General features: G+C 44.6%; 1 protein-coding gene across 5 annotated transcripts in view; it reads left to right on the top strand.

Annotated features, from left to right (window-relative positions):
* Positions 1-15,678, top strand: part of LOC110509310 (collagen alpha-1(XI) chain) — a 128,385-nt gene that overhangs the window by 62,888 nt on the left and 49,819 nt on the right. For all 5 annotated transcript variants that reach the window (XM_036967666.1, XM_036967665.1, XM_036967664.1 and 2 more), the window contains exons 5-9: positions 8,132-8,263; positions 11,807-11,920; positions 12,216-12,602; positions 13,779-14,324; positions 14,414-14,470. In XM_036967666.1, coding sequence (XP_036823561.1) covers positions 8,132-8,263; positions 11,807-11,920; positions 12,216-12,602; positions 13,779-14,324; positions 14,414-14,470 — 1,236 coding nt within the window. The remainder of the gene's footprint in view (positions 1-8,131; positions 8,264-11,806; positions 11,921-12,215; positions 12,603-13,778; positions 14,325-14,413; positions 14,471-15,678) is intronic.

The raw sequence follows: 15,678 nt of genomic DNA, 5'->3' as shown, positions 1-15,678 counted from the left end.
TCAAGACATCAGTCAGGAAGTTAAAGCTTGGGTCTTCCAAATGGACAATGACCCCAAGCATACTTCCAAAGTTGTGGCAAAATGGTTTAAGAACAATAAAGTCAAGGTATTGGAGTGGCCATCACAAAGCCCTGACCACAATCCCATAGAAAATTTGTGGGAAGAACTGAAAAAGCATGTGCGAGCAAGGAGGCCTACAAACCTGACACAGTTACACCAGCTCTGTTAGGAGGAATGGGCCAAAATTCACCCAACTTATTGTGGGAAGCTTGTGGGAGGCTACACAAAATGTTTGACCCAAGTTAAACAATTTAAAGACGATGCTACCAAATACTAATTGAGTGTATGTAAACTTCTGACCCACTGGGAATGTGATGAAAGAAATAAAGCCTGAAATAAATAATTCTCTCTACTATTATTCTGACATTTCACATTCTTAAAATAAAGTGGTGATCCTAGCTGACCTAAGACAGGGAAGTTTTATTTGGATTAAAGGAATTATGAAAAACTGAGTTTAAATGTATTTGGCTAAGGTAAACATCCAACTTCAACTGTATATGGCAGACCAATCCAAACTCCTCTCTCGGCATGTCCAGCCGACTCATTATCTCAGCCAATCATGGCTAGTGGGAAGGCTGTTGGCTTTTGTCACGTTCGTCATAGTTACAAGACCAAGGCACAGCGTGATATGAATACATCTTCTTTAATTAACGAAGAACACTAAACAAACTAACCAAATAACAAAAACGACCGTGACGCTAATACAACGAGTGCTGACATGCAACTACACAGACAATTACCCACCAAACCAAAATGGGAAATGTACAACCTAAATAGGATCCCCAATCAGAGACAACGATAAACAGCTGCCTCTGATTGGGAACCAATTCAGGCCACCATAGACCTACATATACCTAGACATACCAAAACCCCCCAAAAAACTAGAAAAGACAAAAACACACATACCACCCTCGTCACACCCTGACCTAACCAAAATAATAAAGAAAACAAAGATAACTAAGGTCAGGGCTTGACAGCTTTTTCTGTGGCTTAACCACCGATGCTCGTAATTTAGCAATTGTATTTGTATTTACATATGGCATACAAGTTAGTTGTTAAGGCACATGAAAGTTTACATGTTCCAGTTGGCTTTTCTGCCTAAAAATGCATTTTGATAAAAAAAATGTACGTTAAATTGGCTCTCCTGTGAAGTCATGACTTGCGACATACACGTAGTTTCCTGAAAATGGTCACAAATGTTTGTGTGTCTTAACTGTGTGTGTGTGTGTCTTACGTGTGTGTGTGTGTCTTAAGTGTGTGTGTGTGTGTGTGTGTGTGGTGGGGGGGCCTGAAGGTGCATTTGACGGTGTATGTGGGTAAATGCAACTCTAACGATTTGTATATTACTGTGACAGTGTCTCTCTGTGTGTGTGTGTGTGTGTGTGTGTGTGTGTGTGTGTGTGTGTGTGTGTGTGTGTGTGTGTGTGTGTGTGTGTGTGTGTGTGTGTGTTGCTGTTACAGCTTCTGTGCCCATTTGTCTCCACATTGGTGTACTGTACAGTATGTGTGTTTGTGTGTCCCTTCGTCTGTGCGTTTCTCCCTCTGTGTGTGTTGATTTATAGCCCTTGCAGTGCAGTGAGCTGACCTGTGCAGTGTGTTGCTTGGTTGGTGTGGCCAGGTTGAAGAATGCCCAGGCAGGCGTTGGGCTCTGGGTTGGTGTTGGTGGAGGTCTGGGTATGTCGGGCAGCAGCTCTGGGTTTGCTATGTAAATAATGATTTGGATCATGCTGTGAAGAGCTTTGATGTGGGACGGGCAACCAGGTAGGCAGAGGTGGACCAAGACCTCCCATTGTCCTACCCTGCTCTCTTGGCCCCGCCTCCTGCTCTCTTGGCCCCACCTCCTGCTTTGTTGGCCCCGCCTCCTGCTTTCTTGGCCCCGCCTCCTGCTCTCTTGGCCCTGCTGCCCACAATCTGACACACGAGGAGAAAAACACTTTAGAAAAAGTTTACTTTTAACCTGGACCTCCATTTCAAAATGTGAATCAGCCAATAAGAATCGCCACGCAATATTTTTGTCTTGGTTAACCGAGATTAAACTGCTCTAAGGAGTGACTCCAATCCACACTTTGGTTTTGGTAAGTCAAACACTTCTGTTAGCATTTTTGGACTAAGAACTTTGTTTTACTCTGCATAGAGTGTCTGAAGGTACACTTCAACACTGCTGTGATGTTACCGTCACACTATTTCAACAGTGTGACTGCTTTGGAATACAATACCGATGGATGGCCCATCTTTTTGTGAGAAATTACACTGGTCACTCAAAACATTCATAAAATATGTATTATTTATTAATAGCCCACACTTAATGATTTATAAGGACCTATATTAAACAGCTTATGAATGATCTTATAAATCATTGTTAAATACTTTAAAAAGTTGTTGGTAAATGTGTTCATAATTAGGTTATTAGCATTTACAAATGTGGGAGTAATGATCAATAAATGATGAATAAACTATTTACTAACCCATTGTAAATGCTTTATTACGTTGAATACAGTTCTACCCTCTCCTGCCCCCACCTGGGCACAACTGGAACAGCACTGGTTAATGGCTGGAAGGTGGATTCTGTACAGGGCATGGCTTGATCTACTGATATAGTCTTGTATTTTGAGATACTACAGATACAGGCCCATATACACACATCATCTTGTCTTTCATTTGGATCCCTTTTTTAGAACTTGGACTTTTGCTCTCCTTCCATCCCTCCTCTCACATACACAGGCCTGCAGCCGTACCTTGAACACGTTGGATGTGTTTGTCCTGCTACTCCATCACTTACGGACACAGGCAGCAGTTTTTCCATTGAGGGCTGGCTGGGAGTATAGATCGTATTTCACCGTATCCCACAGAGATGCTGACAGGGTGGCTACAGGGCAGTGTGTGTGTGTGTGTGTGTGTGTGTTTGTGTGTGTGTGTGTAGTACTGTTATTGTCTGTATGTGCTCTGTTAAACACCAGTCTGATGGGATATGTGATGCTTAGTTCAGCAGAAAGAAACGGTTCCCCCAGATCCCGCCATTCCCTCAGAAATAGGACCTGTAATTGGGGCGTCTCTGAATGTTCCGCCAGGGCTATGAAATACAGCCATTGCTGTTTGTGTGCCTGGTAAAGTGTGTGTGTGTGTCAGTGTGTGTGTGTCAGTGTGTGTGTGTCTGTGTGTGTGTGTGTGTGTGTGTGTGTGTGTGTGTGTGTGTGTGTTTCTCTCTCTCCTCTACCGATCCTATAATCTTTGATATTTTTATTTATTTTATTGGGTTAAGCCAAACCACTGCTTGTCCATGCCATCTCTTGCCTGAGGATACAGTAGTGGCCTCTCATAGTACACTGAAGGAATCCACAACTACTGACTCTGCAAAGCCATACATACAGTACGCCTCCATTGAACATCCCCACCATTAGTTCAGCTGCAGTGCTAATGCCAAGGCCCACTAACATCATATTGATCAATGGTGGTTTGATGAAGGCTTGGTTAAGGCCATAGAAATGAATATATTGAAAACATTTGGTCTGCATTGAATATGAACTCTTTGGCAGCAGGCGATATAAGGAAAAATATGAGTGTACACCTGGGGAGTGTAGTAATGACATCCACCAGAAGTCTTTGTACTGCCAGTTTAAGCAACACTTGGCTGGGCCTTTCTGTTATAAAGAGACCAAGGTTTGCGTCCCAAATGGAAACCTATTCTCGATGTAGTGCACTACTTTTTGACATGTGCTCATAGTGCTCTGGTCAAAAGCAGTGCACCACAGATGTAGGATTTGAAAATGTCTGACTTGTTTTGCCCTACACACTGAAAAATGAGAGTTCCTCAAGGGTTATTTGGGAAGGGTGATGGTTCTTTATTGCACCATAATGACTCAAAGAACCCTTTCAGCTCCTCAATGTTTCTTTACTGTATGGAATTTGAACAATATAATATGGATGACCAAATGATATGTTTTAAACCTGTATGGTTCTTCAGAAAGGTCTACAAAGATCCTTTCAGATTGAAAAGGGTTCTTTATGGAACCGTTCTCCACAAAGGTTCTATAAAGAACCATCAAAAAAACGGTTCTAATCCTTTTTTTGGTTCTATATAGAACCTTTTTAAATGGTTCTTTATTGAACTGTAGGAAAGGGTTCTTTGTAGCACCTTACAGGTTCCATTTAGAACCTCATGAGCATGGTTATTCATTGAACCTTCAAAAAAGGGTTCTGTTGTATATAGCACCAAAAAGGGTTCCGCTATGGTTACAAGCCAAAGAACCTCTATCTTAGAACCATCATTTTGTTGTGCGTAACGAAAATTGTATATGTAATTGTGTATGTAACCCCTCCAAAAATCTCCATTCATTATTTCCTTGTTGCTGCAGGATTATTTTCCTGCTTGTAGCAAACTGTCTCAAATTAAGATCCAGCATCAATACATAGAGAATAGGTTGCCATTTGGGACACATCCCAACCCGGGCCCATACAAGGGAAATCAAAACCAGCTTAGTAGTAACAAGAAGTGACAAATGTTTTACTGTGTAGTTTGTCTTTATCAAGGGGAACATGGTATTTTAAAATGACTTGAGTAAAATGATCTTTGGTTTCCTTCTGGTGAGGTCGGAGAATTGATCTTTAACTGCATTGGACTGAATTGTAACTTTGTGAATACAGGACACGCCACAACCAACGGAACATTTTGTGCTTTAAAAGACAAGCAGTAAATCTCAGTAAATCTCAGTAAATCTCAGTAAATCTCAATGGATGTGTCGCGCTTCCTTTTTTACGTTCTCTCCCACTGTCTATGGGGTTTAAACAAAGCTCACTTCCTGGGCTTGTGTCTTGCCTGGTGGTTACTGGCCTATGGCGGTAGACCTCTGTTGATTACCTTAGAGTTGAACCTTCAGCACCAGCTGGAACTGGGAGCACAGTATGGTTCAGCACGGTTCAGTACAGTGATGGTGACAAGCTTTCTCTCTCCTCCCTCAAGGGCTTTGGTTGTCCATAGCACTGCACAATCGAACACACGCATCAGCTTTCCCCAACGAAATATTGTAAAACGCCACAGTTTCCCTCATTACCTGAATGGAGACGTGGGTGTATTGTATTGTGTGTGTGTTGTGTGTGTTTGTGTTTTTCTATGTGGTGGTGTTCTTATTGCCCCGGCTGTGTTCTCAGCGTCTGAAAATGTGTGACTAAGCGTTCCGTCTGGGTGAACTGAGGATCGCGCCACGTGTGGTCTGGCACCGCCCGGCCCTGGTACCCTGGGGGAGAGAAACGGGAGAAGGAAGCAGGAGATGGGGAAGCATCTAGTCACATCCCCCTGGCGCCCCCTGAATGGTCTCAATTTAGTTTTATTGCATTTTCGCTGAGCTAATGGGCAGCCATTTTAAACTTTCACTCTAGAGCAGCTGTGAATCAAAGATACTCTATACTCTACACTTGCTAAGTAGAACCATACAGGGTTCTTCGGTTTGTCCCCTTTTTGGTGCTAGGTAGAACCTTTTGCCAAGAGTTCTACCTAGAACCCTCTATGTAGGGTTCTTTATATAACCCCTTGTATTTGGTTCTACCTAGAACCCTCTATGAAGGGTTCTACTGAGAACCCTTTTATCTTTGGTGTATAGTGTAGTATATTTGTGTAGCATAAAATGTATCAACCAATAAATGTGCATGCAAAAACACAAATATTAAAACAAACAGTTCTGAAAATCACCCAGCAATAGAGCATTCTGGGAAATACAATGTATGGCTCATCAAAGAACCCCTTCTTCAAAAAACAGTTCTCAGGATGGTCAAGGTTCTAGGTAGAACCCTTTGCCTTTCAACGAACCCCTGTTTTCCAAAAATGGTTCTTCAGGTCAAAAAGATTATTGGTAGAACCCTTGGTAGAACCATATACAAAGAACCCTTTTCGAACCCTTTTTTTCTGATAGTGTAGAGACAGACAGACAGACCGATTGACAACTTAAGCACTGACACAGGATGAGTTTGGTCAACATCCCAGTTCAGTCCATAAGGGTCTGCGAAACCAACCTGACTTGGTCCAACAGTTTTCCATCATCAACACTTAACAGCTTACAGATGGCTGTTTTTGCTTCAAATCGGTACCTTCCGGTTCCAATATTGACAACAACAACAAAAAAGATATGGGTTCAAATGATGCATCTATTAACATCCGGACAGCTCAAATGGCTTGGAGATCCTGAGAGCCTTGAGCGTGATGCTGGAGTAGCCATGGTGTGTAAATAGCTTGGAGATCCTGAGAGCCTTGAGCGTGATGCTGGAATAGCCATGGTGTGTAAATGGCTTGGAGATCCTGAGAGCCTTGAGCGTGATGCTGGAGTAGCCATGGTGTGTAAATGGCTTTAGCAGAGCACTTCATCTGGAAGACAAAGAGTCCTAGTTGATTTCCCTTTCATCCATCAGGAAGACAGACACCAGCCAGAAGACATCAGGAAACAATATTGGACTGTGTGGTGTTGTGCATGTAGAGAATCACTACGCATATGCAAAGTAATGCTAGAGACCTTCAGATGAATGCTTTTCTGCAAACTGTTGTTGGTTGCACCACAAGTGACAAATACTCTCTGTAAGTAATAAAGATTCTTCATGCATGGAGAATCAGACGTGGAAAAACAAAAGTGTTTTTCAGTCATTTCAAACAGCTGGCAGATGGAGTTAATGAAAGACTGAAAGGTTGGCATGCCTATGCATACATATTTGGATGTGTACATACTGTGGGTTGATTAAAAACATGATTTGATGGCATTTGTGAGGAAATGTTACTACGTGTGGTTTAGAGCAGTGTTCAAAAAAACATCTTTGTTGATTTCTTGATACGTGTTGTTAGTGCTGGCTTGGGAAGTGTACTGTGTAGTTGAGGTACAAGTCTTGTCAAGGATTTAACATATAGTATAACACTCACACCCAACTCCCTATGCAGCCTGGTGATCCCGCTGAACCGCTCGCTCTCTCTGTCTCTCTCTGTAAACCACCATGTTCATTAGATATATGTGCCAGAGCCGTTCAGCCCATGTTGTCTCCATACACTGTCAGAAAAAGGGTACGTTAGGGTACGGTATTGTTCTCGGGGCTACAAAAAGATCAATACACATAGTGTACCGTCAGAAGTACACATATAATCTCACATTGTACTGTTCGGTACCTTTTAGGGTACATGATGCAATTGTAAGACACACTGTATAAATCACAAAATTGGCTGTCACTCCCAAACAGAAGACAACTGCATTGGTACCAATTTATCTTTTCAATCGATCAACTTAAATGTCCCTGCATATATTAAGGAACACCTAACTTTACAACACTCACACTACTCCTTTCGCAGTTGTGTGTATTCATGGATACAGAGGGGAGCCAAGCTTCCCCCAAAATTTGACCAACGTAAAAACAATTGATCTTTCGTCTCTCTGTTTTCATAATTCGCAGCTAGCTGTATCTATCTGACAGGAGAAATCATCTGAGCGAGGGAAACGGCGCCCCTCTGTCTCAGTGTGTGTAGCCCATGTATCTGATGCTGTCTGGACAAAAAGAGTATGACATGTTGCCGCCGTAGCACTTGGTTGATTGATGCCAGTAAGCATTTGGTCGCCGTTGATAAAAAATATAGTAAAAAAAGATAATTAAAAAAAACTGTGGGTGTTCCTGGCACAGAAAAACACCCCCCCCAAGGGAGGCCTGTTCGGATTTGGCATCACACCAATCAAATCCAATTTAAAACAAAATGTCATTGTCCAAAAAAATATGATGTTTTTGGTCTGCTTGTGACCTCTTGTGTCCTGCAGTAGCTACATTTGCCCTTTCCTAAGCCATGAACGAAGATGGGGATTTGGACGGCCACCCGGTGACTTTAAAGCATCTCAGTGGCCAATACATAGCATCAGCTATCCAGCATTTACAGTATATACATCATCCTTGACCTAGTTCTTGCAGTCTATGTTCAGCCTGCAGGACGCTTTGCAATACATATTTTCATTGAGTTCACGGTTGACCGCTGTCTTTTTAGGGGTTTGTGTATTTATTTATTTAAAAATAATAATAATTTAACATCACCTTTCACTTCCTTTTTCCTGTGTGTTTCCAGGGAGACATCCAGCAGCTGATGATTGTAGCCGATCACCGTGCTGCGTATGATTACTGCGAGCACTACAGCCCCGACTGTGAGGTCCCTGTCCCAGAGCAGCCCCAGGCACAGGACCCCAACACAGATGAATACGTGAGTCACTTCATCAACTCTCCACCATCCTGTTTCCTATCCATGTTTACAGTATGTTTAGAGTCTGTTTTATATACTCTATCCTTCCTTTCAGGTGAGTCTCTCTCTTCTCATGTCTTAGGGTCATTATCTTCAGGTGGAAGCCTACTTGCTGTGTCGGCTTGAGAGGTTTAACAAGAAGATGATACACTTTTTAATAAAGTGCTCATTTTTTTTGACAGACAGAGGTTAAGGGCAACTATCGGTCAGGGTGGGTCCTTCAAATCAAATAAATTAGTATTGGCCACATACACATGGTTAGCAGATGTTAATGTGAGTGTAGCGAAGTGCTTGTGCTTCTAGTTCCGACCATGCAGTAATATCTAACAAGTAATCTAACAATTTCACAACAACTACCTTATACACACAAGTGTACAGGAATTAATAAGAATATGTACATATAAATATGTGGATGAGAAATGGCCGAACGGCATAGGCAAGATGCAGTAGATGCTATAGGGTACAGTAAATACATATGAGATGAGTAATGTAGCGTATGTAAACATTATAAAAAGTGGTATTGTCTAAAGTGACTTGATATATTTATTACATCCAATTTTTTATCATTAAAGTGGCTTGAGTTTTGAGTCAGTATGTTGGCAGCAGCCACTCAATGTTAGTGATGGCTGTTTAACAGTCTGATGGCCTTGAGATAGAAGTTGTTTTTCAGTCTTCCGGGTAACTGCGGAGCAGTTACCGTACCAGGCGGTGATACAGCTCGGCAGGATGCTCTCGATTGTGCATCTGTAAAAGTTTGTGATGGTTTTTGGTGACAAGGCAAATTTCTTCAGCCTCCTGAGGTTGAAGAAATTCTTCACCACGATGTCTGTGTGGGTGAACCATTTCAGTTTGTCCGTGATGTGTACGCCGAGGAACTTTCCACCTTCTCCACCACTGTCCCATGTGGATAGGAGGGGTGCTCCCTCTACTGTTTCCTGAATTCCACGATCATCTCCTTTGCTTTGTTGATGTTGAGTGAGAGGTTATTTTCCTGACACCACACTCTGAGGGCCCTCACATCCTCCCTGTAGGCCGTTGCGTTGTTGTGATTGCGTCATTTGTGGACCTATTGGGGCGGTAAGCAAATTGGAGTGGGACTAGGGTATCAGGTAGGGTGGAGTTGATATGATTCTTGACTAGTCTCTCAAAGCACTTCATGATGACGGAAGTGAGTGCTACGGGGCGATAGTCGTTTAGCTCTGTTACCTTCGCTTTCATTGGGAACAGGAACAATGGTGGCCCTCCTGAAGAATGTGGCAACAGCAGACTGGGATAGGGATTGATTGAATATGTCCGTAAACACACCAGCCAGCTGGTCTGCACGTGCTCTGAGGACGCGGCTAGTGATGCCGTCTGGGCCGGCAGCCTTGCGAGGGTTAACACGTTTAAATGTTTTACTCACGTTGGCTGCGGTGAAGGAGAGTCCGCAGGTTTTGGTATCGGGCTGTGTCGGTGGCACTGTGTTGTCCTCAAAGCGAGCAATGAAGTTGTTTAGTTTGTCTGGAAGCAAGACATCGGGGTCCGCGACGAGGCTGGTTTTCTTTTTGTAATCCGTGATTGACTGTAGACCCTGCCACATACCTCTCGTGTCTGAGCCGTTGAATTGCGACTCTACTTTGTGCCTTTACTGACCACTTAGCTTGTTTGATTGCCTTGCGGAGGGAATAGCTACACTGTTTGTATTCGGTCATGTTTCCGGTTGCCTTGCCCTTTAGGGCCTTAGGACGAGTACCTGATTTAGCAATAATATAAAAGCTAACCAATGAAGCTCTAAACCAGCTCCAGGTTCTGTGCATTCTATCAAACACCTTCATATACCCTGAGGCGTGGTATTCCCTGATTTACCCTAATCCCTTTATCCATAAGCAGCTCTTTGATTAGGGATCAGGTAGTGTCGGTTGGACAAACTGCTGGAAAGGAAAAAAGAGCTGCATGGCTGAGGGGGAAAACGCTGAAGTTTGCCAGAGAGAAAGTGCTGACTGCTGGGGAAACCAACAGGGTTGAATATGCTATGCAGTGATATTGTAGATAAAATATGCAGGAATGGCAGAGTACTTGCCTAGGCCTGTATCTCCATGCGCTATGCTGAATGGAGATTGTCCTTCTTCAGTATCTGCCCCCTTTCTATTAAACATCTCTGCGTTCGAACCTTGGTGTGGTGAGGCTTGATCCTTTGGAGGAGAATGACATTCATTCAAGAAGCTAACCAACCACGCCCATGGACTCATTCCAGTTGAAGTGGTGATCTCACCTTTCTTATGGATGGGGAGTAGTCAGGGAGAGAACCAGAACCATAGTGTGCCCAATCACAGCTCTTGTACCTGGTCGCTTAGGGCCCCCGGACACTAGGGAACTCAGTCGGGGTCTCAACTTACTGTTGAGGGTTAGAATAGTAGAATACAGAAGGTGCAAGTTTGAAATTTGGTTGGTTTTGTCAGAAACTGACAGTCATTCACTTAGCCATTTCAGCTAACATTTTTTTGATTGGTAAATTAGTCTAGTCAGTTATCTAAACTGGCAATATGGGTAGAATTTTATGAAATTTGCTTTATTACTGCAGACATTTCTCTCTGCCCCATGGCAAAATTAGTACAATTGCATGACAGTTGTTATAAAATTGCAAAATAAATTCTCCGGCCCATGGCAAAATGTGTAGAATTGCAGGGAATTAACTTTAAAATGTTAAATTTTCTCTCTTCCGCCAAGAGGGGGGCCCCGACCAAATCATATTGCAATAATAAGGCTCATATGGAGAAGCGCTCACAGACCAAATAAACTGAGAGGCACTGATGCAACTAGGACCACCACTCCTCTCAGTACATCATCAGGATGAGCTCTATGACAGAGAGCTTATGGCATGCGATCATTCGGTGCATTGTACCGCCATATACAAGTAAAGTAAGCTTGCATAAAATGGAAGTGAACCCCACTCCTGCCTACCCGCCCTTCTTAAACACCTTCACTCCTGATCTCCCTTGTACCACCTCACCCCATTGTACCCTCTTAGAACCTTCCAACCCGCTCACCCCCCAACCCGCAGCGGTATCTAGGTTCAGGGTGGGGCAATTCGGGGGAGTTGTGTTTTGGGAAAGTAGAGAAATGCAGAGGTTAGAAAACACCCCAAAGTACACAGCAACATGCCCTCGACCTGTTAAGATCTGGGACGGCTTCATTTAGACACCAGTGGAAAAGTGATCTATTATCCATCAGTGACATGCATGAACACAGAAGAGTAGGGCCGCTGAGGCTTAGGAGAGAGAGAGAGAGGTCAAATATGGGTCAGATTGACATTCCTGGAAAGGTTTCCGATCAGGGTCGCCATAACGCACACCCTCTTGTGTATTATTGCTAGCTGTGGTGTTGTGCTAGCCGTGGTGTTGTGCTAGCCGTGGTGTTGTGCTAGCCGTGGTGTTGTGCTCAATAGCACCACTGCAGGAACACACTTTTGACCAATCCGATTGCTTGGCCGGAACTAACCGTTTCATAATTCCCTGTATTGAATAGAACACAGAGGAGGACAGCTATTACTATGAGTATCCTTACTATGAGGACACGGATGGGAAGCCTTCTGAGACTGAGACAGACGATGCAGCTGGACCTGCCACGGAAGACGTAAAGGTACTGTCCTCTGTCCCCCGTCTCTCTCCAGTTTAGTATGGTGGGTTGTGGGACTTCATACCCTCCCCCCATCCTCATCCCTTCTCTTATTACTTATTGATTGTTGTTAATGATTGCTGTTGATGCTAGCTGAGTATGCTTTCTTGGCCAGATATCCCTTTGAAAAGTTTTCCTTTATCTCAATGGTTTAAAACTGAGGTTAATGAAAATGGATGACGTTAAAAAAAGCCGTTGTTAATGCCAGTTGTATAAGCTACAGTGGTTCCTCCTAACATTGCGTTGTTCTTCTCTCCAGGTGTCCGTGCCAGAGAGCGGCCGTGTCGTCACCTCCGTCAAAGAGGTGGTGTCATCAGTAAGGGAGACAGCCAGTCAGGGAGCCGAGGGCAAAGTGTTGACCAGTACCGCCAATGCTGAAGCTGCCGCTGCTGCTGGAGCTGGGGAGGATACCAGCCGTTACGACAACTATGATACGGAAGGTTACGGCAACTACGAGACGTACTACGACGAGTCCACGGCCCTGCCCGACGTCGCTCACAGGGTCACCATCAGCAGTAGCAGCATGGGGACGGGCGCAGGGGTGGAGCTGGACTTGGGGTCAAAGGTTGACCTGGGCACGGGGGCGGAGATTGAGAAGGTCATCACCACTAGTGGAGGATTCACCATGACACGCAACAGGACCTCAGTGAGTTATCATTATCGTCACAAAAAAAAATGCTGGATTAAAAACAACCAAATTTGTGTAAATACTGGACACACGTTGGGTTATTTTGACACAGACAGTTGGGTCACTCAGTTGGGCTGTTGAGTTATTGATGCTGGGTTGGGTCAGAGCTGGGTCAGATCAGAAGACTGGAGGAGTGGCTTATTAGGCGCGTGGCATTCGGATAGTTATTTTTGGCTACCCGTGAGCGTAAATGTCATTCCGGTTCATCTGTTCTGTTGTAATGTTATCTGTCTGTTGAGCTTTGACACTTTTGTAGCGTTTCTGAGGCTTTCCCAAGACTATAAGTTTCTCAAGTGCCTAGGCATGTCCCAATGTTGGGAGAGTTACCACTGTTTTAATGTTTATTCTAATAATGTTATTCATGTTATATTAGAATATGTAATGGCCAGTGAATATGAATGACATTTACTCTCACTGGTGGCCAAAAATAACTATCTGAAAGCCACACTGCCAACAGGCCATGCCTCCTGAAAGTCATCTTATTTCCAAAACATGGCTTAATATATTACTTGGGTTTATATTCACGTTCATGCTTGGTTGATCAGTGTTATAGGCCCCACAGGGTTTCCAAAAATCGGTCCTGGGGCCCGCATTGGTTGCACGTTTTGTTTTTTACCCTGAGCACTATTCATGATTCAAATAATCAAAGCCAGATAATAAGTAGTTTATTTGAATCATCTGTGTAGTGCTAGAGTAACAACCAAAGTGTGCACTGAAGGTGAGCCCCAGGACTGAGTTTGGGAAACCCTGGTAAAGTCTACGGTATGCTGAGTCTTTTTTTGATGTAATCCATAGGTATTTTCCAGGGGGCGTGGCCTATTGGGGGCGTGGAATTACATTTACTCTCACAGTTGGCCAAAAATATATCTTAAAGCTCCGCCCTCACTAAGCCACGCCTCTAGTGTTCTACGAAAACAACCGAACTGGCTGTGTCAAAATAACCCAACGTGTCGTGTCCACTATTTACCCAGCGCTGGGCTGTTTTTAACCCAGCATGTTTACCCACATAGAACTACACGTTTGGAAAGCAGCTATAGCAGGAGGATAAGATGATTACCATTATCTGTCATTGTGTGACAGTGTACTATTCTCATTGAATCGCACTTCTGTATCTTTTCCTCGCTGGTCTCTCAGGGAGCAACAGCCTACGATGGGAACTATGGCGAGGGCTATGACCTGTCCTATGGAGAGGGAGAGGAGGATGAGTACGGACTCGGCGGAGATGGCCACGGCAGCAGAACCAGCAGCAGCAGTACTGTCGAAATTGGTGCCGGTGGGGGATCCGTATCAGTCGGGGGCAGTTCTGTTTCTGTTGGGGGCGGTTCCGTCTCTGTGGGTGGATCTGCCAGTGCCGGAGGCGGGGCGGCGGGCGCCGGAGGTGGGGCAGCAGGCGCCGGAGGCGGGGCGGCGGGCGCCGGAGGCGGTGGGGCGAGCGCCGGAGGCGGGGCGGTGGGAGCCGGAGGCGGGGCGGCGGGAGCCGGAGCCGGGGGTTCCGTTGCTAGGGGAGCAGGTGGCCAGGGTGTGAATATTGAGGGAGATTACACTGATCTGGAGGGTGTTGGGTTTAAGGAGGAGTCCATCTCTGAGTACGGGGAAGAAGATTATGGCTATGCAGACCTGGACTACGGTGGACAGGAGGAAAAGGTGCTGCCGGCAGAGACAGACGAATACTATGGACAGGTAATTATGACTGATGGTGATGACAGCAGTAGTGATGATGATGATGATGATGATGATGATGAAGGGCATGATGACGGTGTCATCTGCAGGTTGATGGGTCTCGAGGAGAGAAAGGACAGAAGGGAGAGCCTGCTATCATTGAGCCTGTGAGTATAATTTATCCTGTGTGTGTGTGTGTGTCAGTGTGAGAGAGTGTGTTAAACACATGTGTGTCTGCGTGAGTGTGTGTATTTCACATCCAAACCATGAAATATCACACACCACTGATTGTGAGTCATATAACACAAACACACAGGTCTCGGCCCTTTGCATTCTCACATTGTATCCTGCAGCAAGGCCCTCCTCTGGCCCGGAGGGTAAACATTTGGAGTACGGCTACATCTAGAGATTGTGAATGATCATCGGGTGTGTAAACACACTGTGGGCTAGCATAAACACTGACCAGGGAAAGACCCGCTGGGAATGGAGGGGTAGAGAGAGAGAGAGAGAGAGAGAGAAAAACAGCCAGTCCCTAGTTTGGGATTTGAACCCATGACAGTGTTAACTCGAGGAGCTAAAGCCACGGCTATACCTCAATGATTTTGATTCCTCTACATCGGTCTCTGGTGTGCCAATGTCATCACTGGCAGCCAATTCATATCTTGTGATCCAAAGCATCCACATCAACACATAGATATTCATAATGCACCACCTAAATCTAAACTGAGTCACAGAATCAAGGGAGTTTTTGAATCCCATGGCTTCAGCCCTATAATCATCCACAGCTGCTTAATTTAAACAAATGTCACTGGGCTTAACTATGTGTTTGTGGGAGTGTTTGTATGTGTGTGACTGAGCGCGCGTGTGTGTGTCCGTGTCCTACCTCACTGAATGAGCCAGTGAGTCGTCCATCTAGTTCGGATATTTAATCAACAATGAGCGGAGCCCCCTCCTTCCAGTCCAATCCCCGTGTTTCTACAATGACGACATAACCCCCCACCCCCAGTCCACTTCCAGCCCCACCCTGGCTACTCACACACATAAACACACACACACGCTTGCACGCGCACACACATACACACACACACACACGCTTGCACGCGCACACACACACACGCTTGCACGCGCACACACATACACACACTCCTCTATCTGTTTACTGCTGGGATCAGTCACTCCTGGGTCAAACATCCCTGGCCATACATCTACGCCAAGTGTTTGACAGATAGACGCACTATAGGAAAACGGTGACGTCACCCCATACACACACACACACACACACCTATCCATAGACACACATCAAACAAAAGGAACATGTATGACTATCGGAATGTTAAAAAGTAGGGCAGTAAATGTATTTTTTTTTACTTGGAAA

Source organism: Oncorhynchus mykiss, chromosome Y, assembly GCF_013265735.2.
Source record: "Oncorhynchus mykiss isolate Arlee chromosome Y, USDA_OmykA_1.1, whole genome shotgun sequence".
NCBI classification, from domain to species: Eukaryota; Metazoa; Chordata; class Actinopteri; order Salmoniformes; family Salmonidae; genus Oncorhynchus; species Oncorhynchus mykiss.
Note: the sequence above shows the minus strand (reverse complement) of the source record. Positions and strands in the feature narration are given on the sequence as shown.